This window comes from Symphalangus syndactylus, chromosome 2 (assembly GCF_028878055.3).
Source record: "Symphalangus syndactylus isolate Jambi chromosome 2, NHGRI_mSymSyn1-v2.1_pri, whole genome shotgun sequence".
NCBI classification, from domain to species: Eukaryota; Metazoa; Chordata; class Mammalia; order Primates; family Hylobatidae; genus Symphalangus; species Symphalangus syndactylus.
In genome coordinates this window covers 113,265,124-113,292,294 of record NC_072424.2, presented here as the reverse complement: position 1 = coordinate 113,292,294, position 27,171 = coordinate 113,265,124, and the positions used below count along the sequence as shown (strand labels likewise).

Sequence of the window (27,171 nt, the reverse complement as noted above, 5' to 3'; positions counted from 1 at the left end):
CCAAGGTAATTCACTAAAGGAAAGGATAATCTTCAACAAATGGTCCTGGAACAATCAGATATTCATATATAATAAACTTGGGATCATGTCAGTTTAAAAATTAACTAGAAGTAGATCAAAGACATATTTAAGAGCTAAAACTGTAGAACTTATAAGAGAAACATAGGATAATTGTAACCTTGGGTTAAGCAAAGATTTCTCAGTATACAAAAACATGAACCATAAAAGAAAAAAGGGCTAAATTGGACTTTGTGAAAATTGAAAGCATTGCTACAAAAATGAAAATGGTTTATAGCCATAGGTTTGGATAAAATATTTTTCAAGCACTATCTGATAAAATGTTGTATCTAGAATATTTTAAGAGCTCTTACAGCTCTCTGATATGAAAACAAACAGCCTAATAAAAAAGGGCAAAAGATTCGGACACTTAACCAAAGAACAGCTGTAGATAGCAAATAGGCATATGTAAAGAGTCCTGCTGTCATAGTAATTAGGAAAATGCAGTTTAAAACAATACTGAGGTACTGTTGCACACCTAATACAACAGCTACAAAACAAAAATTGGAAGTATTAAGTGCAGACAAGAATGGTAAGTAACTGGAACTCTTAGAAATTGCTGATAAAAATGCAAAATAGTACAGCCAGTTTGAGAAGCTGTTTGGCAATTGTTTAATAAGTTAAATATCTACTTACCATGTAGCACAGCCATTCCTCTTCTGGGTATTTACCCAAGAGAAATGAAAACGTATCTAATACTAGCACAAAACTGGAAATCATTCACATCTATTAATTGGTGTATGGAGAAACAAAATGTGGCATGTAACTGCACAATGGAATACTACTGCACAAAAAGGGAATAAACTGCTATAAATATAGCAACATGGATGAATCCTAAAAGCTTTGTGCTGAATGAAGGAAACCAGACACAAAAGGCTGTAGATGGTATAATTTCATTTATGTGAAAGTCTAGACAAGGCAAAGCTTTTGTGATACCAGATCAGTGGTTGAGTAGGGACAGAGCATGGAGGGAAGGCGTTGACTCTAACAGGACATGTAGAATGATGGAAATATTCAATGTCATGATTATGGTGGTGGTCACATGACTGTATACATTTGCCAAAGTTCATTTAATTATACAATTTAAATGGGCAAATTTTATTGATGTAAGCTATATCTTAATAAAGCTGATTTTAATAGCAGACAAACCAAAGCAAAAAAAAACCTGAACCGTTTAAAGAGGTAAAAGATGGGCAAAGATACAATAGGAACATGAATGTGCAAATGTATTTGGGACGTTTCAAAATTCAAACATAATTTGATCCATGAAACTGTTGAATTCCACAAAGGAAACTTTTTTTTTTAAACAATAGTACAGTACAACTAGAAGTTAACAGAAGTTTATAATTTACTAACTACTTGGGAATTTATCCCATAAAGCTGTTAGAGGGGAAAAAGAAATCAAAACCACAAAAACAGGCTATTTAAAAAGCAATGAAAATATCAGTATAATGCTATGAAAAGTGGAGATGCTACTGAAGATACTCTGGGAACTTCATTCACTGCAGTATTTAAAAAACAGAACTAAAGGAAAAGACAAATTAATAATTAATAATAAGTATTAAGTCATAAAATTAATGTTATTAGTGCAAAGGCCGACAGATCAGTAGTAAATAAACAAAAAAACAGCCTTTTCCTATTAGCTTGCCTGGAGTTTCAATTTTAAATTTTTTTCCTTGAGACCATAATTTTCTCTTTCTAATTCCTGACTAGCTCTTTTTCTAATTATTTCCTTCAGGAGTATCCTCACAATTTGTATATATTGGTGCTACATTATTGGTACTCACTGAAAAAGTAGAAATAAAAATTTGCATATGCCCCATTTTAACATAATGGAAATTCAAGGTTATTGAGGTATGAATAAATACATAGAAAACAAAAAGAAGATTCTGAAACAAATAGCAATTTTTAAATATGTTATTTTATTTTATGTTCTGGGATACATGTGTAGGACTTGCAAGTTTGTTACATAGGTAACAAACCTATCAACCCATCACCTAGGTATTAAGCCACACATGCATTAGCTGTTTATCCTGATGCTCTCCCTCCCCTCAAACTCCCTCACAGGCCCCAGTGTTTGTTGTTCCTCTCCCTGTGTCCGTGTGTTCTCACTGTTCAGCTCCCACTTATAAGTGATAACATGCAGTGTTCGGTTTTCTGTTCCTGCGTTTTATCCGTGTCCCTGCAAAGGACATGATCTCGTTCCTTTTTATGGCTGCCTAGTATTCCTTGGTGTATATGTACCACATTTTCTTTATCCAGTCTATCATCAGTGTGCATTTGGGTTGATTTCTTGTCTTTGCTATTGTGAATAGTGCTGCAGTGAACATACCCATGTATGTATCTTTATAATAGAATGATATATATTCCTTTGGTTATACACCCAGTAGTGGGATTGCTGGGTCAAATAGTAATTCTGGTTCTAGGTCTTTGAGGAATGGCCACAGTGTCTTTCACAATGGTTGAACTAATTTACATTCCCACCAACAGTGTAAAAGCATTCCTATTTCTCTGTAGCTTCACCAGCATCTGTTGTTTCTTGACTTTAATAATTGCCATTCTGACTGGTGTGAGATGTTATCTCATTATGGTTTTGATTTGCATTTCTCTAACCATCAGTGATGCTGACCTTTTTATCATGTTTGTTGGCCACATAAATGGCTTCTTTTGAGAAGTGTGTGTTCATATCCTTTGCCCACTTTTTTATGGGGTTGTTTGTTTTTTTCTTATAAATTTGTTTAAGTTCCTTGTAGATTCTGGATATTAGACCTTTGTCAAATGGATAGATTACAAAAATTTTCTCCCTTTCTGTAGGTTGTCTGTTCACTCTGATAATAGTTCCTTTTTCTGTGCAGAAGCTCTTTAGTTTAATTAGATCCCATATGTCAATTTTTGCTTTTATTGCAGTTGCTGTTGACATTTTTGTTATGAAATCTTTGCCTGTGCCTATGTCCTGAATGGTATTGCCTAGATTTTCTTCTAGGGTTTTCATAGTTTTGGGTTTTACATTTAAGTGTTTAATCTATCTTGAGTTAATTTTTGTATAAGGTGTAAGGAAGGGGTCCAGTTTCAATTTTCTGCATATGGCTAGCCAGTTTTCCGAGCACCATTATTAAATAGGGAATCCTTTCCCTGTTGCTTGTTTTTGTCAGGTTTGTCAAATATAAGATGGTTGATGTGTAGTCTTATTTCTGAGATCTCATTTCTGTTCCATTGCTCTATATGTCTGTTTTTGTACCTGTACCATGCTGTTTTGGTTACTCCAGTATAGTTTGAAGTCAGGTAGTGTGATGCCTCCAGCTTTGTTCTTTTTGTTTAGGATTGTCTTTGCTATACAGGCTCTTTTTTGGTTCTATATGAATTTTAAAGTAGTTTTTTCTAATTCTGTGAATGTCAGTGGTAGTTTAATAAGAATAGTGTAGAATCTATAAATTACTTTGGGCAGTATGGCTGTGGATTTGTCATAAATGGCTCTTATTTTGAGGTATGTTCCGTAAGTACCTTGTTTATTGAGAGTTTTTAACATGAAGCAATGTTGAATTTTATCAAAGGCCTTTCCTGTGTCTATTCAGATAATCATATGGTTTTTGTCTTTAGTTCTGTTCATGTGATTAGTTATGTTTATTGATTTGCGTATGTTGAGCCAGCCTTGCATACCGTGGATGAAACCAACTTGATGGTGGTGGATAAGCTTTTTGATGTGCTGCTGGATTTAGTTGCCAGTATTTTGTTGATTATTTTTGCATCAATGTTCGTCAGGGATATTGGCCTTAACCTTTTTTTCTTTCTTTGTCGTGTCTGTGCCAGGTTTTGGTATCAGGATGATGCTGTTCTCATAAAATGAGTTAGGAAGTAGTCCCTCCTTTTCAATTGCTTGGAATAGTTTCAGTAGAAATGGTACCAGTTCCATTTTGTACCTCTGGTAGAATTCAGCTGTAAATCCATCTGGTCCTGGACTTTTTTCGCTTGTTTGTTTGTAGGCTATTTATCACTGCCTCAATTTCAGAGCTTGTTATTAGTCTATTCAGGGATTCAACTTCTTCCTGGTTCAGTCTTGGGAGGGTGTATGCGTCCAGGAATTTATCCATTTCTTCTAGATTTTCTAGTTTATTTGCATAAAGGTGTTTATAGTATTCTTTGTTGGTTGTCTGCATTTCTGTGGGTCAGTGGTGATATCCCCTTTATCATTTTTTACTGTGTCTATTTGATTCTTCTCTTAAGTGATTCTTGTGCCTCAGCCTTCCAAGTAGCTGAGATTACAGGTGTGCACCATCACGCCTGGCTAATTTTTGTATTTTTGATAGCGATAGGGTTTCACCATGTTGGCCAGGCTGATCTTGAACTCCTGACCTCATGTGATCTGCCTGCCTCAGCCTCCCAAACTGCTGGGATTATAGGCGTGAGCCACCATGCCCAGCCTTATTGATTTTTTTAAAGGGTTTTTGTGTCTCTGTATCCTTCATTTCTGCTCTGATCTTGGTTATTTCTTGTCTTCTGCTAGCTTTGGGTTGTGTGTGTGTGTGTGTGTGTGTGTGTGTGTGTGTGTGTGTGTATTTTCTGGGTTTTTTTCCTTATTTATTTATCTATTTTTAGTGTTTTAAATTAAATGTTGCTTCTAAAACAGAACATGTGAAAATAAACTTCTAAGAGAAATGTTATTTTTATTAGATTTGATTAGTGAAGTTTTTTTGGAGGCTATGGCATCATAATTCACCCTCAAAGAACAGAATTTGGAAATATATATATTTTAGGTGAGCAAAAGAGTCTTAGAGATGGTAAAATCTTAGATATGTATTGGGATACTAGTTCTTTCAGCATTTTTTAAATCACCTTTTTATATACATTGGATATTTTTAAACTACTTTTAAAATATGGGGAGTTTCAAAGATCAAACTCCAGTATGTATTGTTAAATTTATTCATTTCTGGCACATTTCTTCATTTTGATTTTAGATTCATCTTGTAGCACCGAATGTTAACATGTAATGTTCATACATTACAATGTGACATTCAGCACGACAAAATGAATCCAAAGTGTTAAGCCAAAATGTTAATCTGAAGTTACATTCAGAGATTATTAATGAAATTCTGGAAGCATAAATTATGAGAGTACTCATCAAATGCTCTAAAATAGTATCACTATGTCCAGGTAAAAAACTAAATAATCTTCCCAATAATTCCACATAGTTGAACATTAATTATTGGGTTTTTCTTTATACAACTAATCTACGCTTAGCTGAAACTTTATTATGTCTTCTTTTTTAGCCTGACACTATTAGAAGCAATCCTCACTATATTAAAGAAACTACAAGTGATGATGTAAGTACTGCTAACACTAACAGCCTGAAGAAGAGCATGAGAGTCACTAAAAACAAATTGAGGAATACACAGTCAGTTTTTGTCCATTCTGTTTTTCAACACATCAGTTAAACTTTTATTTCTATCATTCAGAATTTTATTTTAATATCAGCAGTTGGGTTTTCTTGCTCCAGTATGCTTTTGCATTTCTTTATTAATATTAATTATACTTATTTTAAATTCTTATATATGATATGTATTTTCCTTTGGTGTTCATTTATTTATTGTGTTTTATTTGGTGGCTTTCCTTCATTGTGCTGCCTTCCTTTAGTGTTTGTTAATTTTCAGTTGTCAAGCCATGTTTACATTTGAGAATCTCTCTTCTCTTCCTTGTTGGTTGTTTTTGACATGGTCTGCCTCTGCAGTTTATGGGAATTATCCCTACCTGAAGCATACTGCCCTTTCTCTCTGTGCTGGGATGCTTAATCCCTTGGGTGAAAGTCAACACAAATGGAGGTGGGAAACAGAGCTGTTCATCCCAGCTCCTTGATTGGTCATCCTCTGGTTTATCCCCTCCTCCTCCTCCTTATATTACTTGACTCTTATCCTTATTTATTTTTTTCTATTAAAAATATGTCTCATTTTAAATAATTTTAATTGGGGAGAGAGGTACCAGATTGTGCTTAGTCTGTCATTGGATTTAACTTAATATGTAATATTTAGCAGCATTTTAGTGATACACTTAGATTTACTGTAGGGTGATCTTAGAGCTGTAGATTTTTGGTTTTAGAGTGTAATTATGAAGCAAAATAAATGACCCATGTATATTTCCTATTGGGTAACCTGAAATGTCACATTCAATGGCTCTTTTAGCAATTTCTTAAATATCTATTAATTATATTAGAGTGTAGATCATGAGGAAAATAGCATTTGAGAGTTGAGCGATTAATTCACTTCTTATAGGGCCTTAAGTACTTTTTTCCCATGTCAATTAATTAACTCATTTAATCTGAAGTTACATTCAGAGATTACTAATCCAGTTCTGGAAGCATAAATTATGAGAGTACTCAAATGCTCTAAAATAGTTTCACTATGTCCAGGTGAAAAACTAAATAATCCTCCCAATAATTCCACATTGTCAAATATTAATTATTAGGTTTTTCTTTTTATAACTAATCTATGTGTAACTGAAACTTTGTTATCATGTCTTCTTTTCCTAGCCTGACACTATTAGAAGCAATCTTCCCCATATTAAAGAAACTACAAGTGATGATGTAAGTGCTGCTAACACTAACAACCTGAAGAAAAGCATGAGAGTCACTAAAAACAAATTGAGGAACACACAGTCAGCAAATGAAAATCCTAATGGTGATGCTAGTGTAGAGGAAGACAAACAAGGAAAGCCAAATAAAAAGGTGATAAAGATGGTGCGCCAGTTGGCTACACAAGACATGAAACCAGAAACTCCTGAGAAGAAGGTTGATTCTACACACCAGAAAACGCATACAAAGCCACAGCCAGGCGTCGATCATCAGAAAAGTGAGAAGGCAAATGAGGGAAGAGAAGAGAATGATTTAGAAGAGGACGAAGAATTGATGCAAGCATATCAGTGCCATGTAACTGAAGAAATGGCAAAAGAGATTAAGAAGAAAATAAGAAAGAAACTGAAAGAACAGTTGACTTACTTTCCCTCAGATACTTTATTCCATGATGACAAATCGAGCAGTGAAAAAAGGAAAAAGAAAAAGGAAGTTCCAGTCTTTAAAGCTGAAACAAGGTATTTTTACATTGATAAATGTAAAATATCCTCTTAGAAAAACACTCTATTATTTTCAGGTTTTGAACATTATCTGTGGTTTAACAAAGAAAATTCTTAGGCTTTTATTTGGAGATATTGGCACTAAGATAAGAACAGCTAACTTTTACATAACACCTTACTATGTACTAGGTGCTTTACAAGAATTAAGTCATTTAATTCTTTTGACAATCTTATGAGGAAAAGTAATATTCTTCCTATCTTGCTGATGAGGAAATGGAAGTACAGAACTAGTAAGAGGCTGAGCCAGAACCTTGTCCCTTCCCTGAACTACTCACTTACATCTGCTTTCAAAGTAATAGAAACCTAATTACTTCCCCTTTTTTGAGTTACAAATACCTGTTTGGATATATAAATATAACTTTTTTTCTTAGACAAATAACATTAGCTCATTGTAGAAAAACTATTCAAAGATAATCACTGTTGGCAATTTGGTATTCTAATCTTTTTCTCTATATGATGCTTATATATGTATGTACTTGTATATAGAGTGTGAGGTTAAGTGAACATACACATATTTATATGTTTTCTATTTGGAGAAAACAATAAGATAAAAATGCTTTTTAACTGCTGTAATTAACGTTATTCCCCCCTGCAGTTCTCCTCTAGAGAAACAACTTGAGGTGGGAACATTCTATATGTGACTATTCCTTGGCATTCAGGATCAATTTCCCCTAAAGCCCTCAGCCAAAAATAATTCCCGTCTTTTCAAAAGCTAGGTGACCAGTGGTAATAAAGATATGGCAAACCAAGTTGCTGCAGGGACATGATAGTATATATTAGTTATCTGTTGCTCCATTAAAAAGATGATCCCAGAATTTAGCAGCTTAAGACAACAAGCATTTATTGTCTCACAGTTTCTGTGGGCCAGCAATCTGGGAGTGACTTCACACTGGGTCTCTGTCAATCACAGGTTGCAATCAGGATGTTAGCCGGGACTGAAGTCACCTCAAGCCTTGACTAGGGGAGGATCTGTCAAGTGACATAGCCGTTAGAAGGCCTTAGAAGATCCAGTTCTAAGCTCATTCATGTGGTTGTTGGTAGGCCTCAGGTCCTGACTGGCTTTGGGCCAGGTATACCAGTTCCTTGCCACATGGACTTCCTCCATATGGTCTACACACAACATGGCCACTTGCTTCCCCAGACCAAGGGCTCTGAGAGAGTGAGAGCAAGACAGAAGTCACAGTCTTTTTGGGAACCTAATCTTATAAGTGGCATTCATTACTTTTATCATATTCTGTCTGTTAGAAGTAAGTCACTAGTCCAGCCCACACACAAAAGAAAGGGGATTACACAAAGACATGCATGTGAAGAGGTGGGGATCAGTGAGGTCCATCTTAGAGGCTTCCTACGGTAGTATACTATAAATCTTCCTTCTCACAGCTACCACCTCTGTGGTAGACTGGTAAGGCATAGTCAATATGAAATAGGGTTAGCTCATGAATTTTAAGTAACATGTGACAGTGGCATGCAAAGGGTAGCTGTTCTTAAAGAACAGGGTTTGGTGATGTGATCAAATAGAATGGCTTTCTGGAATGACTAATTTGAACTATTTCTCTAGTCTTATATTTTCCTCAACCCATTTTTTTTTGAAACATGACTAAAAATATTGGAAATTAATTTTTTATTATTTACATGCAGATTTTTTACTTCATACATTAAAATGTTAGTAGGCTGGTTTTTCTGAAACTCAGTATGCTTCCGGGTTGCTATTTCTTAACCATTTACTAGTTCATGTGATATAGATTTTAATTTTAGTAATAGCCTTCTGAAAATGTAGTGACTCACCAGAGGCCTGCCAGAAAATAAAAGAAATTAATTTTTACCTAGAAATCCCTGCCTGAGCAACATGGTGAAACTCCATCTCTACAAAAAGTACAAAAATTAGCCAGGCATGGTGGCATGTGCCTGTAGTCTCAGCTATTTGGGAGGCAGAAGTGGGAGGATTGCTGGAGCCTGGGAGGTTGAGGCAGCAGTGAGCTATGATTGTACCACTGCACTCCAACTTGGGCGACAGAGCAAAACGCAGTCTTAAAAAGAAAGAAAGAAAAAAGAGAAATCAAAAGTTGTGCATGTGAAGCCTCTTGAAGACAGAACAAACCTAGAATACTCTTTATACCTTTAAATAAGGTAATTTAAAAATTGGTTGATCAATCATTTACTTGGCAGCAGGGTGGGCATGCTTTGATAAGTCCTATGTAAAGAGAGATGAATTGCTCATAAAATATTAATACAGTTTCCCCTTCCCCTGGGGTTTAGAGCTCAGTTTTAGTTGAATCGTGTAACTCCTCATGAAGTATAAAATACCATCTATGATACCTATTTGACAGCTAACCATTTTAGTGTATAAGAAAATATATGCATCTCTCAAGAGACAATAATAGTGATTTTAGGATTGTCTTTGCTCCTATTTACTGTTCACTCTGTTGCATCATGAATAATAATAATTATAATAATAATATATCTGTAATGGCTGATACTTGGATTATATTTGTAGTACATTGACCATCTCTGGTGACACAGTTGAAGGTGAACAAAAGAAAGAATCTTCAGTTAGACCAGTTTCTTCAGATTCTCATCAAGATGATGAAATAAGCTCAATGGAACAAAGCACAGAAGACAGCATGCAAGATGATACAAAACCTAAACGAAAAAAAACAAAAAAGAAGACTAAAGCAGGTTTGCTATACAAATTAAATGAAAAATTGTGTACGTTGGTAGAAATAACTTGATTCTAGGAATTTTAGCCCTTAAAAACTAAAGCTGATGGGTATACTTGAAAATAATTCAATATAGGATATTTGGTACTTGTTCTTGAATTCATCTAGATTAAAGTACACATGTATTTGTAGCTGTGGGTCTCTGATGAGTTTGTATCACTTGAGTCTTCTCTGATTTTTATTTTTTTGAGATGGCGTCTTACTCTGTCTCCCAGGCTGGAATGCAGTGGCACAATCTCTGCTCATTGCAACCTCCACCTTCCAGGTTAAAGCGATTCTCCTGCCTCAGCCTCCTGAGTAGCTGGGATTACAGATGCACGCCACCATACCCGGCTAATTTTTGTATTTTTAGTAGAGATGGGGTTTCACCACGTTGGCCAACCTGGTCTCGAACTCATGACCTCAAGTGATCCGCCTGCCTCAGCCTCCCAAAATGCTGGGATTATAGGCATGAGCCACCATGCCTGACCTACTCAGATTCTTGACATACTTTAAATTCAACTCTAAAATGATATTGACTTTGTAGTTGCTATTGTGGCATAGAGGATTTCTTCTTTAAACCATTGAGTTTACATCCGCTAAATGGTTAGGACTCAGTTGTTGAAAGCTATAAATGGTCAGCAGCCAATAAACCTTTCTGATGTTAAGGCTGCATCCTGTCCAGCATGGTATCCTCCCAATTCCTCAGCCTAATACCACTTCTCTTTCCTTTCTCAACTTTCTCTTTGCCTTGTTGATTTCTGTCTTCTCCTTTTCTTGTTTGTTTTCTCTTATTTTTCTTTACATGTTCTTTTCTACTCATACATCCTTTTTTAGTCTTTCAGTTTCCATTTGATTGGCCAAAAATTGGGATTAAAATGGGCAATTTTAGATTTTATGGTACTTATTCATTAGAAGATGTAAGTGATGATGTTTTGTGGTTTCTATAATTAAAATTTTAAAATCTTTTGTTGAAGCATAATATGTATATAGATATATATAGAAAAGCACTAAGCAGTATACTTGTTTTATAAAGCACTAAGTAGTATACTCATATACATATTTTTAAAGTTTTTTCACAAACTGAACGTACCTGTAAAATCATTAGCTAAATTAGGAAACAGAACATCATTAGCACCCAGAAAAATCACCTTCCCATTAGTTGCCCTATGGGAGTAACCACTACCTTGACATCTAAGAGAGTTTATTTTTGCTTATTTTTATACTTTAATATGAATAGAATGATAAATACTATGCTCTTTGTGCCTGACTTTTTTTACTCAATGTTAATTTTGTAAGATTTATACTACTGTTGCTTGCATACAGTTGAGCTTATTCATTCTTAATTCTGTTTTTGTATTATTTAGCTATCCATTGTGTGAGTATACCACAATTAATTTGCCTATTTTATTGATGGTCATTTGAGTTGTTTCTAGTCGTATGCAATTATAAGTAAAGCGGTAATTCACATTGCAGTCATGTATTTGGTAAGCACATGCATGCCTTTATCTTGGGCATATTGTTAGGAGTAGAATTGCTGTCATAGATTATGTATATTTTTTGCTTTCATAATTACTTCCTGTTTTGCAAAGTTGGTTTACCAGTTGACACTAGCAGTGTTTGAGAGTTCCAGTCACTCCATATCTTCACCAACTTGTAATACTGTTTTTTAACGTTTTAGTCATTCTTAGGAGTGACTGAATTCCTCATTCTTCAGGAATGTATAGTGATATTCATTTTGGTTTTAATTTTATTTCCATGGTAACTAGTGAAGTTGAGTGTTTTCATGTTTATTAACTACTTAGATTTTGACATTTGTAAATATATTCAAGTTGTCTGTGCATTTTTTAAAACACAGAATTGTCTTTTTCTAACTGATTTGTAGTGATAGGTTTATATACCTCAATATGAGATTATTCTCAGATATAAATACCTACCCACATTTATATCGCAAATGTTGTCCTACTCTGGTTTGATTATTTCTCTCTCATTGGTGTCTTTTGAAAAACAGAAATTTTTGTATTGTCCAGTTTATCCATTTTTTTCCTTTGATGGTAAGTGCTCTCTGTGATTTAAGAAATCTTTCCCAAGTTCTGAAGATATTTTTCTAAAAGTTTTATTCTGAAAGTTTTATTTTAAAAGTTTTACTGTTTCTGTTTTACTTTTCACATTTAGATATGCAGTTCATCTGGAATTGGTTTATGTTTATGATAGGAAGCAGTGATCAAGATATCTATGTGAATATATATTATAATTGACCCAGTACCATTTGCTGAAGAGAGTGTCTTTTTCCCTCTATGTTGCAGTGTCACTTTTCCCATAAATAACATGACTATGTTACGTGTAGATCAGTTTTTGTAGTCTCTGTTCTTTTACATTAGACAGTTTGTACCAACACTACCATGTCTAAATACCGTACCTTTTTAATAGGTCTTGCTATTTAGTATTATACTCTAGCCTTTTCCTTCTTCATCTGCATTGTCTAGGCTATTCTTTACTTTGCATTTCTGTATGGATTTTAGAAGAGCTTCTTCATCCTCCCTCTTCCTGTTTACCCTCATTCTGTCTTGCAAGCTGTGATTTTGATCTAGACTGGGTGAATCTAAAGAGTCACAGCATAACAACTCTCTAAAGAGACTTGACATTTTTACGAAGTATTGATTCTCAGGCTATGAATTTGGTATGCACTTCCATTTATTTGCATCTTATTTAATATATCCCAGCAATACACATTTCAGCAGAATCTCTCCTTAGATTTATTCCTAGGATTTGATGTTTCTTAATGATACTGTAAATGGCATTTTAAAAAATTGTTTTTTATTTGTTGCTGGTACATATATGTAGAAATGTATTTAAAATTTGTTAACATTGTATCCATTGATTTGCTAAATTCACTTATTGCAAGAGTTTATTTATTTATTTTTGAGACAGGGTCTTGCCCTGTCACTCAGGCTGGAGTGCAGTGGCGTGATCTCGGCTCACTGCAACTTACACTTCCCAGGCTCAAGCGATCTTCCCACCTCAGTCTTCCAAGTAGCTGGGACTACTGGCATGCACCACCATTCCTGGCTAATTTTTTATAGAGACAAGGTCTCACTACATTTTCCAGGCTAGTCTCAAACTCCTGGGCTCAAGCAATTCTCCCACCTCAGCCTCCCAGAGTGCTGGGATTACAGGTGTGAGCCATCGCAGCCCACAGAGTTTATTCTTATATTGTTTTGATTTTTCTACATATGCAGTCATGTGATACGTTAATAACGATAGTTTTATCGCTCCTTTTTCAGTCCTTACGCCTTATCATTTTGCTTGCCTTGATACAAATCAAGATTTAATTTCTTAGCAATTTTTTTTTTTTTTTTACTTCTCTCAGCTATTTGATAGACTGTAGTTTTTGAGGGATGTGTCTATTTAATCCAAATTTTGCATTTCTATAGCATCTGAAAGGCTGTCCCATTTTTTCATTCATGGTATTGGCAGTTTGTTTTCTCTCAATTTCTTAATCAGCCTTAGGATTTTAGATTTATGAGTCTTTTCAAAAACCAACCTTTAGCTTTGATTTTCTCTATTGTACATTTATGTACTATTTTAGTGATTTTTTTTCTTGTAACTGTATTATTTTCCTTCTTTGTACTTATTTGGGTTTGATTTGCTACTTATTTCTAGCTTTAAAATTGGGTTTTATAAGAAAGATTTCAGTCTTCTTTTATATGCATTTAAGACTAAATTTCCATTTAAGTACTACTTTACCTGCATCTCCAAAATTTTTAATATTATGTATTTTTATTATTTAACACAAAATATTTTCTAATTTCCATTTTAATTGATCATTATTTAGAAGTATGTTGCTTAGTTTCAGGCAGCAGATGCTTTTCTAGTTATCTTTTATTGGTTTCTGTCTTCCATTGTTGTCAGATAACATATTATGAATGATATCAGTCCTCTGAGTTTATCGAGGCCTTTTTTATGACCATTTTATGGTCAGATTTGGTAAATATTCTATGCTCATTTGAAAAGAATGCAATTTCTAATGTTGAGTGCAGTGTCCTATGTATGTCATTTAGGTCAAGTTTAATTGTGCTCAGTTCTTCTTCTTAATTTTTTTGCTCTACTTATTCTATCAGCTGTTGAGAGAGGTATTAACATTTCCATTCCGATTTTGAGTTTATTTTTCTTGTATCTCTTGTCACTTTTATCATAATGCAGCGCCCTTCTTTATCTCTAATAATTCATAGCCCTAAATAATTTTTTAGCCCTAAATATGATGGAAGATCCAATTTAGCCCTTCAGTGCTTTTCCACTTAGCCATTTAGTCTTCTGTCTCATGCCGCTTCAAAATTTGGCAAATTCTTTGAGCAGGAGACTGGCTATATGTTAGACATCCTTCAGGTATCCATTTTTGTCACTCTAGCCCCCAAGCATGCCAAAATCTCTGCTGTTTTCTCTGTCCCCCAGTAGCAACCTTCTGCCAGAAATCACACCTGGATTATCAACCTAGAACTGTGACCAGAATTGGTAGATGACCCCAGGTGAAAAGTTGCTCTTGTTCCTCAGTGTAAATTGACCACACCCTCCAGGGCTTCACCTTTGCCTGTTTTATTTCTGTCCCCTTCCCCTGGCAGATCATGGTCTGCTAGCACCACAATCCTGGGAGATTTCACTACCTCTTTAGCTTCTCTTTAGCATCAGAATTCAGTTTTGTGAGAAAAATTGGTCATGTGTTTGAGGCTTCTCAAGTTTTATCATTTTAGTCCTGTGGAATCACTAAAAGTTTTGCTGATTTCTCATTCTCCTGGCAGTGACTTTCTGCCTAAGCCAAACTCTGATCTTCAGCTCACACCCTGAATCAGCAAATGTCACCAGAGACAAAAACAGCTGCCAGTCCATCAGCTGACCTCTGACTGATTCTCCCTTTCTGGAATTCTAATCTGTCTACTATACCTTCTTTCTGTACTTTTCTGATGCCTTTAAAATTTAAAATAAGATATTTGTAATTTATTTGGCTCTTTCCAGTTGTTACCCAAAGTGTTTACTTGCTGCATCCTACTGCATCCTACCCAGAATTAGAAATTCTAGTTGAGTCATATATATTCTACTTAGAAAATACCTAGATAAAGTTACTTTTCTGACTTTGACGCTCTTTTCTTTTTGTGTTTCTCCTACTTATTAGGAAAAATATAAACAAGGATTTTTCACCTTATTTGTAATGCATTAGTAAATGTAGTATTTTACTTTCACACTATGGTTTGCTGTTGTCTGGCTTTTTCTTTCTTTCCCCTTGAAGTTCCTTTGAACACAGTGAAATCATCATAGATCTTAAAGATTAGGTTATATGTAAATACAACTATGGGAACAACTAATTATAACATTGATTTTTTTTTTCCATGCGTGTAGTTGCAGATAATAACGAAGATGTTGATGGTGATGGTGTTCATGAAATAACAAGCCGAGATAGCCCGGTTTATCCCAAATGTTTGCTTGATGATGACCTTGTCCTGGGAGTTTACGTTCACCGATCTGATAGACTTAAGTCAGATTTTATGATTTCTCACCCAATGGTAAAAATTCATGTGGTTGATGAGCATACTGGTCAATATGTCAAGAAAGATGATAGGTAATTTTTTTTTAATTGCACAGCTAATTCTTGAAACAAACTAGTAGAAGTCTTTTTTCTGCCATTGGTAGTTGAAAGTCAGTGGGAATAGAGTTACGGATTTGTATTAGAGAATAGTCTACTAGTTGTAGGTGTTCATCAATCATTAACATTGATCAGAATGTTGTAGAAGAAATGGAGAACATCTAATTGAGTAATTACTTTTTTTTTTTTTTGAGATGGAGTCTCGCTTTGTCACCCAGGCTGGAATGCAGTGTTCAATCTCGGCTCACTGCAACCTCTGCCTCCGGGGTTCAAGCGATTCTACTGCCTCAGCCTCCCAAGTAGCTGGGATTGCAGGCATGACCCACCACACCTGGTGCACTTAAAAGTAATTACTTTTAAGTGGAAAGGAATAATTCATTTTAAGTGGTAGAGAGCTTCTGCCAGCTTAGTAGACATAATTTATGACATAAAGTTGCATTGTAAATATTTTATATTGCATTGTAAATGCTTTAATTGTCTAACCTCATATTTTTCTTTTGAAAGTAATGTTATCTGGGCTTCAGGTAAGGTAAATGAATCTTGAATGTTTTTTCTAAGAGTACTTCTATAGCTAATGCATGCTTGAAATCCAAATGAAAAGTACAATGAAATACACATTTATACTAGAATTTTTTAAAAAATTGTTTGGAAAGCCAGTGGGGAACGGAAATAGGAAGATTGTCCAAAAAAAGCCCATTCACTTATTCATTTGCCTTAGGGCACGCAAAGAAAATGTGACACCTCAAAGGGTTTACAGTCTTGTGCCTTTTTTATGTAAAATCAATTTTATGTCTTTTTTTTTTTTTTTTGAGACAATACCTCACTCCATCTCACTGACTGGAGTGCAGTGGTGCAATCACAGCTTACTACAGCCTCAGCCTCCTTGGGCTCAGGTGATCCCCCCACCTCAGACTCCCAAGTAGCTGGGACTGCAGACATGTGCCACCATGCCCAGCTAACTTTTTTTCTATTTTTTATAGAAACAAGGTTTCACCATGTTACCCAGGCTGGTCCCAAACTCCTGAGCTCAAGCAGTTCACCTGCCTCAGCCTCCCAAAGTGCTGGGGTTACAGGCATGAGCCACTGTGCCTGGCAATGTCTATTTTATTATAAACTCTTATAAAATTCTGAAGGAATTAGTTTATCCCAGCTTTATATGGCAAAGGTATAATCATACTTCTCACTTTATATTTCTATAATAATCATATGAAACCGATTGATAGTATACAAATGTAAGATGGACTGTTACTTTTAAGTCTTATAAAATTTGTAAGTTTCTAGATGGACAATCAAAATAATTTTTCCTTTTGTATTATTATGACTATTCATTATTTCTGGTTGCCTCACCTTGTACACTATTTTTTCTCACCTCAAAATTATAAAAATTGCGTTAATGGAAGTATCTTTTTTTGTACAGTGAACGGCCTGTTTCATCTTACTATGAAAAAGAGAATGTGGATTGTATTCTTCCTATTATGACCCAGCCATATGATTTTAAACAGTTAAAATCAAGACTTCCAGAGTGGGAAGAACAAATTGTATTTAATGAAAATTTTCCCTATTTGCTTCGAGGCTCTGATGAGAGTCCTAAAGTCATCCTGTTCTTTGAGGTATGAATTGAATGGAGCAATTCAAATTAAATGATAGTTAATATTTAATAGCACAAATGTAAGCTATTATTTTTAGTGGTCCAATAATGAAAAAAAAAAAGTTGTGTGAGAATTTAATCTCTAGGATTTAGTGTTTGTAGGATGCTGTGGAATACAAGTGAGACGCCCTTTTATAAACAGTGATAGCATATTTGCTGAGTGTTTACTATTTGGCCTGCTTTGTATCATTTAATAATTACAACAGCCCTGTGACTGTTAACTGTAGTGAAGTGATAAATCCACTCGATATGAATGTATTTCTCCATTTTAAACCCGTTTCACAAAGCATAAACTCATTTAACCATGTCAGACACCCTAAGAATATGTGTACCACCTGGATAAATAAAGATAAATGTACACAGATCAGTTAATTAATGCAATTTAATATATAACCAAAAATGATGTAGAACTTATGATATGTGAAGGGTTAGTGGCGGGTCAGAGGAGTCAGGGAAAGCTTTATGGAATAGATGGCTTTTGAGCTGACTAGTTGTTATTATATAATTTTCTTACTGAAAATGATAACAAGGTTTGGAGTAAAAGTGATTTCCCCAAAGTTACTCAAATTTTAAGTTTAAAAAATATGTTTGGAGATAGTTTGAACCTAGAATACCACATTTCTTTTCTCTATCATGTGTTGTTCTGTCTCCATAAGCAAAGGAATATAGAGAAAGTCCCCTTCCAGTGTAAGCTAGATGGAGAAGTTTAGCATGGGAACAGCAAGGGACTTGGCATAACCAGTGCCGAAGATTCATTTTGTAGAATTACTTCTTTTTATGATCCTTGACTTTCAGGTTGTCTATGTGTATTTATGATACAAATATTCCAGTATTTACATTTGTGATTATGTTGTGCGTGATTTACATAAAGCTGTTATTGTTGAAAAATGGATATAATTTGTATCTTTAGGAATTTTTTCTTTGTCTTCAAAATTTGTCATTTGTTATATTTTCTTCTATATTCATTTTAGTATTAAGAGATGAAGAAGGATAGATTGTTGTATTATAAACACTTTTGGTTGCTTCTTAAGTTTTCATGTAATATGTTATTGCCTATGCAACTGCTTTCTGATCTCAGTTTTTTGTTTATTGAGGACAACTTGATAATGTCTCACAAGTCTTTAAAACCATTATTTTACTCTTAGGTATTTATCTTAAGGAAAAAAAGGACAAGTCCATGAAGATGTGTGTGCAAGGATATTTATTTCAGCACTGTTTATAATAGCAAAAATTTTAGGGAGATAAAATAACCTACATTTAGATCAGTAAGAGATTTGGTTAAATAAGTTATAATTTTTGTTAAATTTATGGTATTTGTGACAGAAGAATAGTAGGCAGTCATTAACATTACGGTATTCATGTGTATTGACATGAAGAGATACTCACTACATACTATATGAAAATAATTTGTGAAATAGCATTATTAGATTTGTAGTTCCACACATATGTTTAGGAATGCACAGAAAAAGATTTAGCCTGCAAATTAGATGTTAATGGTGATCATCTATGGGTCTGGATTACAAGTCGTTTTTACTTTGCATATATATATTTTTTATATTATGTTTTCACTGAGCATGTATTATATCTGTAAAAAAGGTTTAGGTATCCAAAAAACACGGATGACTGGAGTCTGTATCATTTCTTAAGCAGTCTTCTTTCTATGAAGATCTCATTTTCACAGCTGAGCTTTTAATAAGCACCAGTAAGTTTGAAGTGATAGCCTCTGATAAATATCTAGAATACAGTCTCTGTGGCAGGTTGGTTGCAAATCCATGAGCTTTAATGTCCAGACAGGATAGAGGAATGGAAGAAATCCTCTTGAGAAGCCTAATTATAACATACATCCAAAGAGAAAAACCCCAAATTCAGGAAGGTGATCCAAGACAAAGACCCAGAAATAGGGTTGTGAGTTTTTTAAACAAACAATCCTTTAAAGTCTGCTCTGATACATAAAAAACAATGAAAGCTTAAGAATTCTATGCCTAGTATATTTGTACCTAGGTTATATTTGAGGTGATTAACACTTTGCCTTGGATTTGAAATAAATCTTAGTATTTATTAATGAAAGATAAAATAGTCAGAAAATGGACCCTCCCTAACTGAATGAGTTAACTTTAAGGTGAATAAATTGAGATAAAAATGTTTTTATTCCCTGTAAAGGTTAATGTTTTTAAGTACTATACAAATGATTTTTTAAATTTTTAATAATATACCATTAGAAAATATTAAATTTTAGGTAGCCTAGTCTTCTGTGAATTTATTTGCAGATTCTTGATTTCTTAAGCATGGATGAAATTAAGAATAATTCTGAGGTTCAAAACCAAGAATGTGGCTTTCGGAAAATTGCCTGGGCATTTCTTAAGGTATGTTTTTCATCCATTTTAAACACTTTTAAAATAATCTTCAAATGTAGTTGGCTGCTTGCTCCCAAGTCAGTTTGGTCTCATATAAGGAATTAGAATCTAAGGTAAGGTTGTAGGGATGAAGAGTTACTAATTCAAGCTCAGGTTATGCTCATTCAGATTCTTAAATATTTATTGATGGCCCAGTATGTGCCAGTTACACTATTTGGTTCTGAGGATGTAGCATTAAAAAAGACACAAACAGCCATGCCATTATTTATTCAATTCAACAAATATTTATTAAGACTTTTCTATGTGCCAGCTACTGTTCTTGTCAGTGGACAAAGATGACAAATTCCTTGAACTCCTGGACTTCATATTCCAGCAGCACAAACATAAAACAATTGATTTCACAATTTATCATTTAATTATAAATTTTTATAAATATCGTAAAGAGGTATGGGATGGATGATGAACTGTGGGGTCAGGAGCAGGGTTAATTCAGAAAATCAAAAGAAGGCCACCAAGATTGGAGGACAGAGACTAAGGGCAGAAGAATGGTACATGAAGAGGTTGCTAAGGTCAACAGGATGATAATTATGATGAGGTCTTCTCAGTCATAGCAAGAGGAAGCCATTATAGAATTTAAAGAGCAATGGGAAGCCACTACGGGATTTTAAACAAAACAATAAAATAATCTGATTTATGTTTTAGAAAGATACATACTCTGTTATGTGGAGAACAGATTCTAGAGGGAGCAAATGTAGATACTTGAAAATCACATTAGGAAATTCTTACAGTAGTCTAGGTAAAAAATCTTTGTACATTGTCTTTGACTAGGTGTCTCTAACTAGGATGTCTTTGACGAGATATTTCAGCAAAGATGAAAGACGTAGATTGATGTTTAAAAAAAGGATATTTTAATTTTATAATTATCTTTTATTCCTTCAAACATCAATTTAAATTATGAAAAGTCTTGAGTAATTATTTTGTACCATCTTATAAAAACATTTTCATTTGTGCATCCATTCATTCAACAAATACGATCTATAAAATGTGAGACAGTCTGCTAAATTCAGTACATTCATAGATAAATTAGACATTGTATATAGCTGCCCTCCAATTTAATTTCTATACAGACCTGTTACCTACATTATTATGTGCTATAGAGCAGATGCTGTGAAAATCCAGTTGAGACATTTAGTCCATATTGGAGGTTAGAGATTTTAGAAGTATTATAGTCAAAGGGCTGAACAGCCGCCAGATTGGCTGTGGTGAGTAAGTAATTGAGAGTGGCCTTAGGAATCACCTGGTCCAGTGTACCATCTATGATCACCCTTGTATAAATCTATTACGCCTTTTTCCATACCACCTTCCATACTGATTTAGAGCAAAGAAAAAAAGCCATTAAAAAAAAAAAAGCAAAGATTCACTTTCACATAGTAAACAGTGCCATCATGTGGTTTTATTAGAAACTGCATTTCTTTTATGCTAAGATTTGTGCAGACCTGCAGAATTTACTGTAAGTTGCACTTGAGATGCAGTAACATATTTCAGGGCATTTTTACCTTTAAGTACTATATGGATTTTTATTTATTTAGTCATCTATGCCATTGGCAAAAATAGCAGTCAAGAATTCTTATCCCATCCTCACCCCCCCAGAAAGAGTAAGCTATTCTATGTGCTTCACGTCTTCTAACACTTATCTGTCTTTTTCATTAGACTGTAAGCTTTTTAGAGTCACCAATGACTTCTTTTGGGTAAATATGTTGAACATTTTTAGTCCTTATTTTACTAGATCTTTTTGCATTTAATATATCACTCTCTTGAAACTCCATGCTATAATATCACCAGCTGCCAGCATATTAATGTCACATAGAAAGTGCTTGGTGAATATATGTTGAGGGAATTAATCATTGATGATGGAAAGAGTGGCAAGGATAAAATTCATCTTCAAGAAAGTGGCATGACAGATGCAGTAGCTGACACCTGTAATCCCAGCACGCTGGGAGGTGAGGTGGGCCGATCACTTGAGGTCAGGAGTTTGAGCCCAGCCTGGCCAATATGGTGAAACCCTGTCTCTACTAAAAATACAAAAATTTGCCAGGTGTGGTGGTGTGCACCTGTAATCCCAGCTACTCGGGAGGCTGAGTGGGGAGGATTGCTTGAACACGGGGAATGGAAGTTGTAGTGACCCGTGATTGCACCACTGCACTCCAGCCTGGGTGACAGAGTGAGACTCCATCTCAAAAAAAAAAAAGGAAAAAAAGGGAAGTGGCATGAAGACAATTAAAATTTAAATCTTTTATTACCTATCCTGTTGGTACGAGGGATGTCTTGGATAATTGTTAAGTTATTACAGTAGTTCAAATGAGACTTTATCCTAATTCTCAGCTATGCCTCAGATTCTCAGATACTTTCAGTTCTTTTAGTACATATATGTGGCTATTCTTTTAAACTAAAAAGTAGTAAAGCCTTATTTATTTGAGCTCTACATTATACAATTTATAACCATAATGACAGGGTCTTGGCTGAATTTTAGTTGTTTACTCATGCTAAGCAACATATTAATGTAAACTAAATTGCCTGTTTAAAATAATCTATGGAAAGTATGATTTAGAAGCTGGGGAATATCTTTTTAAAATCACCATGATAAGCTTTGGGGAGCTGTAGGAGAGTTTATGAAGGGAGTCTCGTGTGCTTATGATTTAATGACTGAACATATCTACTCCTCAATTTGGAATGGTTCTTTACCCCTGTATGTCGTTTGACACTAATCACAATGTCACCCACTCAGCTTATAACCTCCATTGTCTTTACGTTCTTTCCTAAAGGGGTAGGGGAAAAGATGGGCTGTATTTTGCCATCTCTTTTTCCTTGTTGATGCATCATTCCTGAACTCATCATTCCTGAACAACGTTCTGAATTTTGCCTCTGCCACTAAAGCTTCTCCAGCCAAATCACTAGTGATTTCTATTCGCCAAATGTATTGAACATTTTTTAGTTATTTTGTCACATCTATGCATTTAACATATCACACTCTTGAAACTCTGTTACCTTGGTTTTCTTGACACCATCCTCTCCTAATTTTTCTTATACCATTCTTTCAGTTTCCTTCATGGTCTTCTACCTGCCTCCTTAATATCAGTCCTACTTATGGTTTCATCTTTAACCCACTTTTCTTGGAACCACTTTTCTCACCTGTGCTTCAGATTTGTAAATTCAGTCACCTGCTGGGCATTTCAGCTTGGATGACTTACAGATATGTCAGATTCCCCCAAACTGAGTATCCTTGCTACTCTCTCTGCTACTTCAAGTGGTGGTACCACCATCTGTCCACTCTCCCAGATTTACGAACTTAGAGTTACACTGTTTTGGTAGCTACAAGTCACATGGCTGTTTGAATTCAAATTAAATATAATTAAAAATTTAGTTTCACATCTGTGCTAGCTGTACTTCAAGTGCAGGGTAGCCACATGTGGATTCCGTATTGGTTAGCACAAATTGGTTAGAGTATTCCATACATCATTATAGAAAGCTCTCTTGGACAATACTATCTTAGTCTTTCTTGACTCTGTTTTTTTTTACTTTCCAGGTTACGTAAGTCTACAAGTAACATTTGTTAAATGTGTTCCCTGCACTCAGTGCCTATTCTTCTAATTTAAGATATTAAGTTACATGAGTCTACAAGTAACAGTTGTTAAATACATTCCCTGCACTCAGTGCTTATTCTTCTAATTTAAGATACTTCATGTTTTGTGTGAACTGTTGCAAAGGGTTCAAACTGTCTTTCTGCTCCTAATTTGTAGAGGACATAAAGGTTAGAAAGACGTTTCATTTCCTATTTTGAGTCATGGTCTAATGAAAGAGAACATATTCTGAGTTGGTAAGATTTTTATTTTTCTCGTAAAAATTTTCATTTAGGGCCAGGTGTGGTGGCTCACACCTGTAATCCCAACACTTTGGGAGGCCGAGGTGGGCAGATCACCTGAGGCCAGGAGTTAAAGACCAGCCTGACCAACATGGCAAAACCTCTGACTATACTAAAAACACAAAAATCAGCCAAGTGTGGTGGTATGCACCTGTAATCCTGGCTACTCGGGAGGCTGAGGCACAAGAATCACTTGAACCCAGAGGAGGTGGAAGTTGCAGTGAGCCGAGATTTCACCACTGCACTCCGGCCTGGATAACAGAGCGAGATTCTGCCCCAAAAAAAAAAAAAAACCTCCATTTAGTTAGCTTAAACATAAGTTTTGTTAAATAGGGTTTTAAAAATAGACCTTTGAAAGAAGGTACACTAAAATACTGAAAAAATGTGACAAATGGCTTGAATGAGTTTAATTATCTTGAAATGATTTTAACTTTTTAAAAATTTAAAACATAAAATTTTAACCATTAAAAATACTGATATGAAACAAATGGAAAATTTGTCTTATGTAAATATACAGTTTAGTCTTTACCATAATTATTTCAAACGTGTATTGATCACTTCCTTTGTTCATTGTGAAATCTGGCACAGTAGTGTAAATGCTGTACCAACAGTCTGAAATTGTTGTATACGTGAAAAGAGAGCTATCAGAAAAATATTTTAAAAGCCATTTGGGTTACCTTTTGTCAAAAATGATCTGGAACTGTGCTTAACTAACTATGTAATGTTCTTTGCTTTGTAAAACTAAGAAATTTCAGCATGCCATATTAATCTTTTAAAAATGTTTCTGACTTTATGCTATTGCTTTATTGGATATATTTATTTTCAGTGAAGGTAACATTTTATATGAATTCTTATTTTAAGCTTCTGGGAGCCAATGGAAATGCAAACATCAACTCAAAACTTCGCTTGCAGCTGTATTACCCACCTACTAAGCCTCGATCCCAATTAAATGTTGTTGAGGCATTTGAATGGTGGTCAAAATGTCCAAGAAATCGTTACCCATCAACACTGTACGTAACTGTAAGAGGACTGAAAGTTCCAGACTGTGTAAGTTAATAGTACATATAAGTGTATATCATCTAGTGTTGAAATTAAATGGTGACATAACATGTTTTTCGTTTCTAAAAAGATAAGGCCTCTAATAATAATTTTAATAGATTTCTGGGGTTATATATTAAGCCTGTAAGAGCTGATATTTAAAAGATGCTTAAATGAATTTTAAATATGAAATGTGGCTTTTAGTATTAGGAAAAATGTTTTGTTATAATTTGATTTTCAAAAATTAAAGATAAAAGGTTGATTTAAAGCAGGAGTTGAAAAATAGTTTCTGTAAAGGGCCAGATAGTAAATATTAGACTTTGGCCGTATAGTTTCAGTCAATTTTGCCTTTATAGTGTGAAAATAGCTACATAGACATATGTAGGCCATAACTAAACAAATGGGTGTGATGTGTTCCAATAAAAGTTTATTTACAAAAACAGGTAGCAGGCCAGATTTGGTGTGTGGGCCGCAGTTTGCAGACTCCTGATTTCTAGGCACATTTTTCACAATATTATTCAAATAATCAGTATGTAATGTTTCTACTGCTGCTGTTTTCCATAGATTAATATTATAAATAATCTTAGCAAAGAATTGGCCCTAAAATAAGAAAGTTTTGCTTTTGTCTTATTTCTTATAAGACATTAATTTTTCAGGTCATTTGCACATCCTGTAGCTGATATATACTGTCACCACGGGGCTGATTTGCATTGGTTTAGATGGAGTTAAATCTATTATTTGAGAAATGAGGACTTTTAAAACTTGAGATTTTTATGATACTAGTATTGTGATTTTAAAGCCAGAGATATGAGAGTATATCAGAGCCATGGCATAACTTCATAAGTATTGGTGAAGAAGCAGAAACAAAGGATAGAGTTATTAAAATCATTTCATGTAACCTTTGTAGTCATATTTTTCCTCCAAAATTTTTAAGGCTTTTTGATTATAGGACTGTAGTTTTAAGCAGCTTTTTTATTTTATTTAGAATAGTGTACAAATAAAAGTAGAATTTTTTTCTGGATTACATTTTGAAAATATTTTCATATTATTTGTTTCAGTATTTTAAAAATTATATGCTAGAAAAAGAAAAAGGTGAACATGATATATAAATTTTCATATTTTAATACATATTTAGATAAAGCCATCTTACCGCTCTATGATGGCTCTTCAGGAGGAAAAAGGTAAACCAGTGCATTGTGAACGTCACCATGAGTCAAGCTCAGTAGACACAGAACCTGGATTAGAAGAGTCAAAGGAAGTAATAAAGTGGAAACGACTCCCTGGGCAGGTGAAGTGTTTGATAATAGTGGATTTATTTAGATGTTTATTTATTACCTTAAAAACTCCAATAACTGCTAGGATATCTAGCTTGCTACTTAAAATGCTTGCCATTTATCCTTGTTTTTAACCACAATTTTGCCTTTCCACTAATTAATTTGACAAATAATAATAGAGTGCCTAGCATGTGTATATAAGCACTATCTTACATTCTTTGGGCACTTGGGCAATTGTATTAGCTTGGGCTGCTATAACAAAATACCACAAACTGGGTGGCTTAAACAGCAGACATTTATTTCTCACGGTTCTGGAGGCTGAGAAGTCCAAGATGAAGATGCTAGCCAGCCTAGTTCCTGGTGAGGGTCCCCTTTTTGACTTGGAGCCAGCCTCCTCTTCGCTATATTTTCACATGGTGGAGAGAGAGATCACCTTTCTCGCATCTTTTCTTATAAGGGCAAGAATCTGATTCATGAGCTTCTCACTCTCAGGACCAAATTACCTCCCAAAGACCCCCACGTCTAAATACTATCACATAGGGGATTACAGCTTTAACATACGGTTTTTGAGAGGACATAGCATTCAGTCCGTAGCAAAGATCAAGGTGCTGACTGGGTTGATTTCTTCTGAGGCTTCTCCTTGGCTTACAGTTGGCTGCCCTCTTGCTGCCTCTTCACATGATCTTTGTGCATGCACGCCCCTGTTGTCTCTCCCCCTATTGGATTAGGACTCTTTCATAAGTATTTCATTTTAATGTAATTACCTCTTTAAAGACCATATCTCCAAATACTGTTACATTCTGAGGTGTTAGGGATTAGAGCTTTAGCATATTCATTTGAGTGACAAGGGGTGGGGGCGTGAGTGGGAGGAGAGAGGACACAATTCAGCCTATAACAGCAGTCAGATAACATAGATTTTTAGCCTGGGCAATATAGCAAGACTCATTCTCTCTCTCTTTTTTTTTTTTTTTTGAGTCAGAGACTCGCTCTGTCACCCAGGCTGGAGTGCAGTGGTGCAGTCTCGGCTCACTGCAAGCTCCGCCTCCCGGGTTCACGCCATTCCCCTGCCTCAGCCTCCCGAGTAGCTGGGACTACAGGTGTCTGCCACCATGCCCAGCTAATTTTTTGTATTTTTAGTAGAGACGGGGTTTCACCATGTTAGCCAGGATGGTCTCGATCTCCTGACTTCGTGATCTGCCTGCCTTGGCCTCCCAAATTGCTGGGATTACAGGCATGAGTCACCCTGCCCAGCCAGCAAGACCTATCCTCTTAAAAAAATTTTTTTTAATTAGGTGGGCATGGTGGCATGCACCTGTAGTACCAGCTACTCAGGAGGCTGAGGAAGGAAGATTGAGCCCAGGAATTCAAGGCTGCAGTGAGCTATGATTGTGCCACTGCACTTAAGCCTGGATGACAGAATAAGACCCCATCTCT

The 27,171-nt window shown here is 35.0% G+C and overlaps 1 protein-coding gene across 15 annotated transcripts in view; it reads left to right on the top strand.

Annotated features, from left to right (window-relative positions):
• The window catches only part of AHI1 (Abelson helper integration site 1), a 220,960-nt gene that overhangs the window by 25,609 nt on the left and 168,180 nt on the right, over window positions 1-27,171 (top strand). For 14 of the 15 annotated variants that reach the window (XM_063631260.1, XM_063631258.1, XM_063631239.1 and 11 more), the window contains 8 exons: window positions 5,322-5,375; window positions 6,575-7,131; window positions 9,668-9,849; window positions 15,261-15,480; window positions 16,922-17,114; window positions 19,420-19,515; window positions 24,287-24,472; window positions 25,599-25,751. In XM_063631260.1, coding sequence (XP_063487330.1) covers window positions 5,322-5,375; window positions 6,575-7,131; window positions 9,668-9,849; window positions 15,261-15,480; window positions 16,922-17,114; window positions 19,420-19,515; window positions 24,287-24,472; window positions 25,599-25,751 — 1,641 coding nt within the window. The remainder of the gene's footprint in view (window positions 1-5,321; window positions 5,376-6,574; window positions 7,132-9,667; window positions 9,850-15,260; window positions 15,481-16,921; window positions 17,115-19,419; window positions 19,516-24,286; window positions 24,473-25,598; window positions 25,752-27,171) is intronic. The other variant, XM_055264859.2, reaches the window with a different exon arrangement.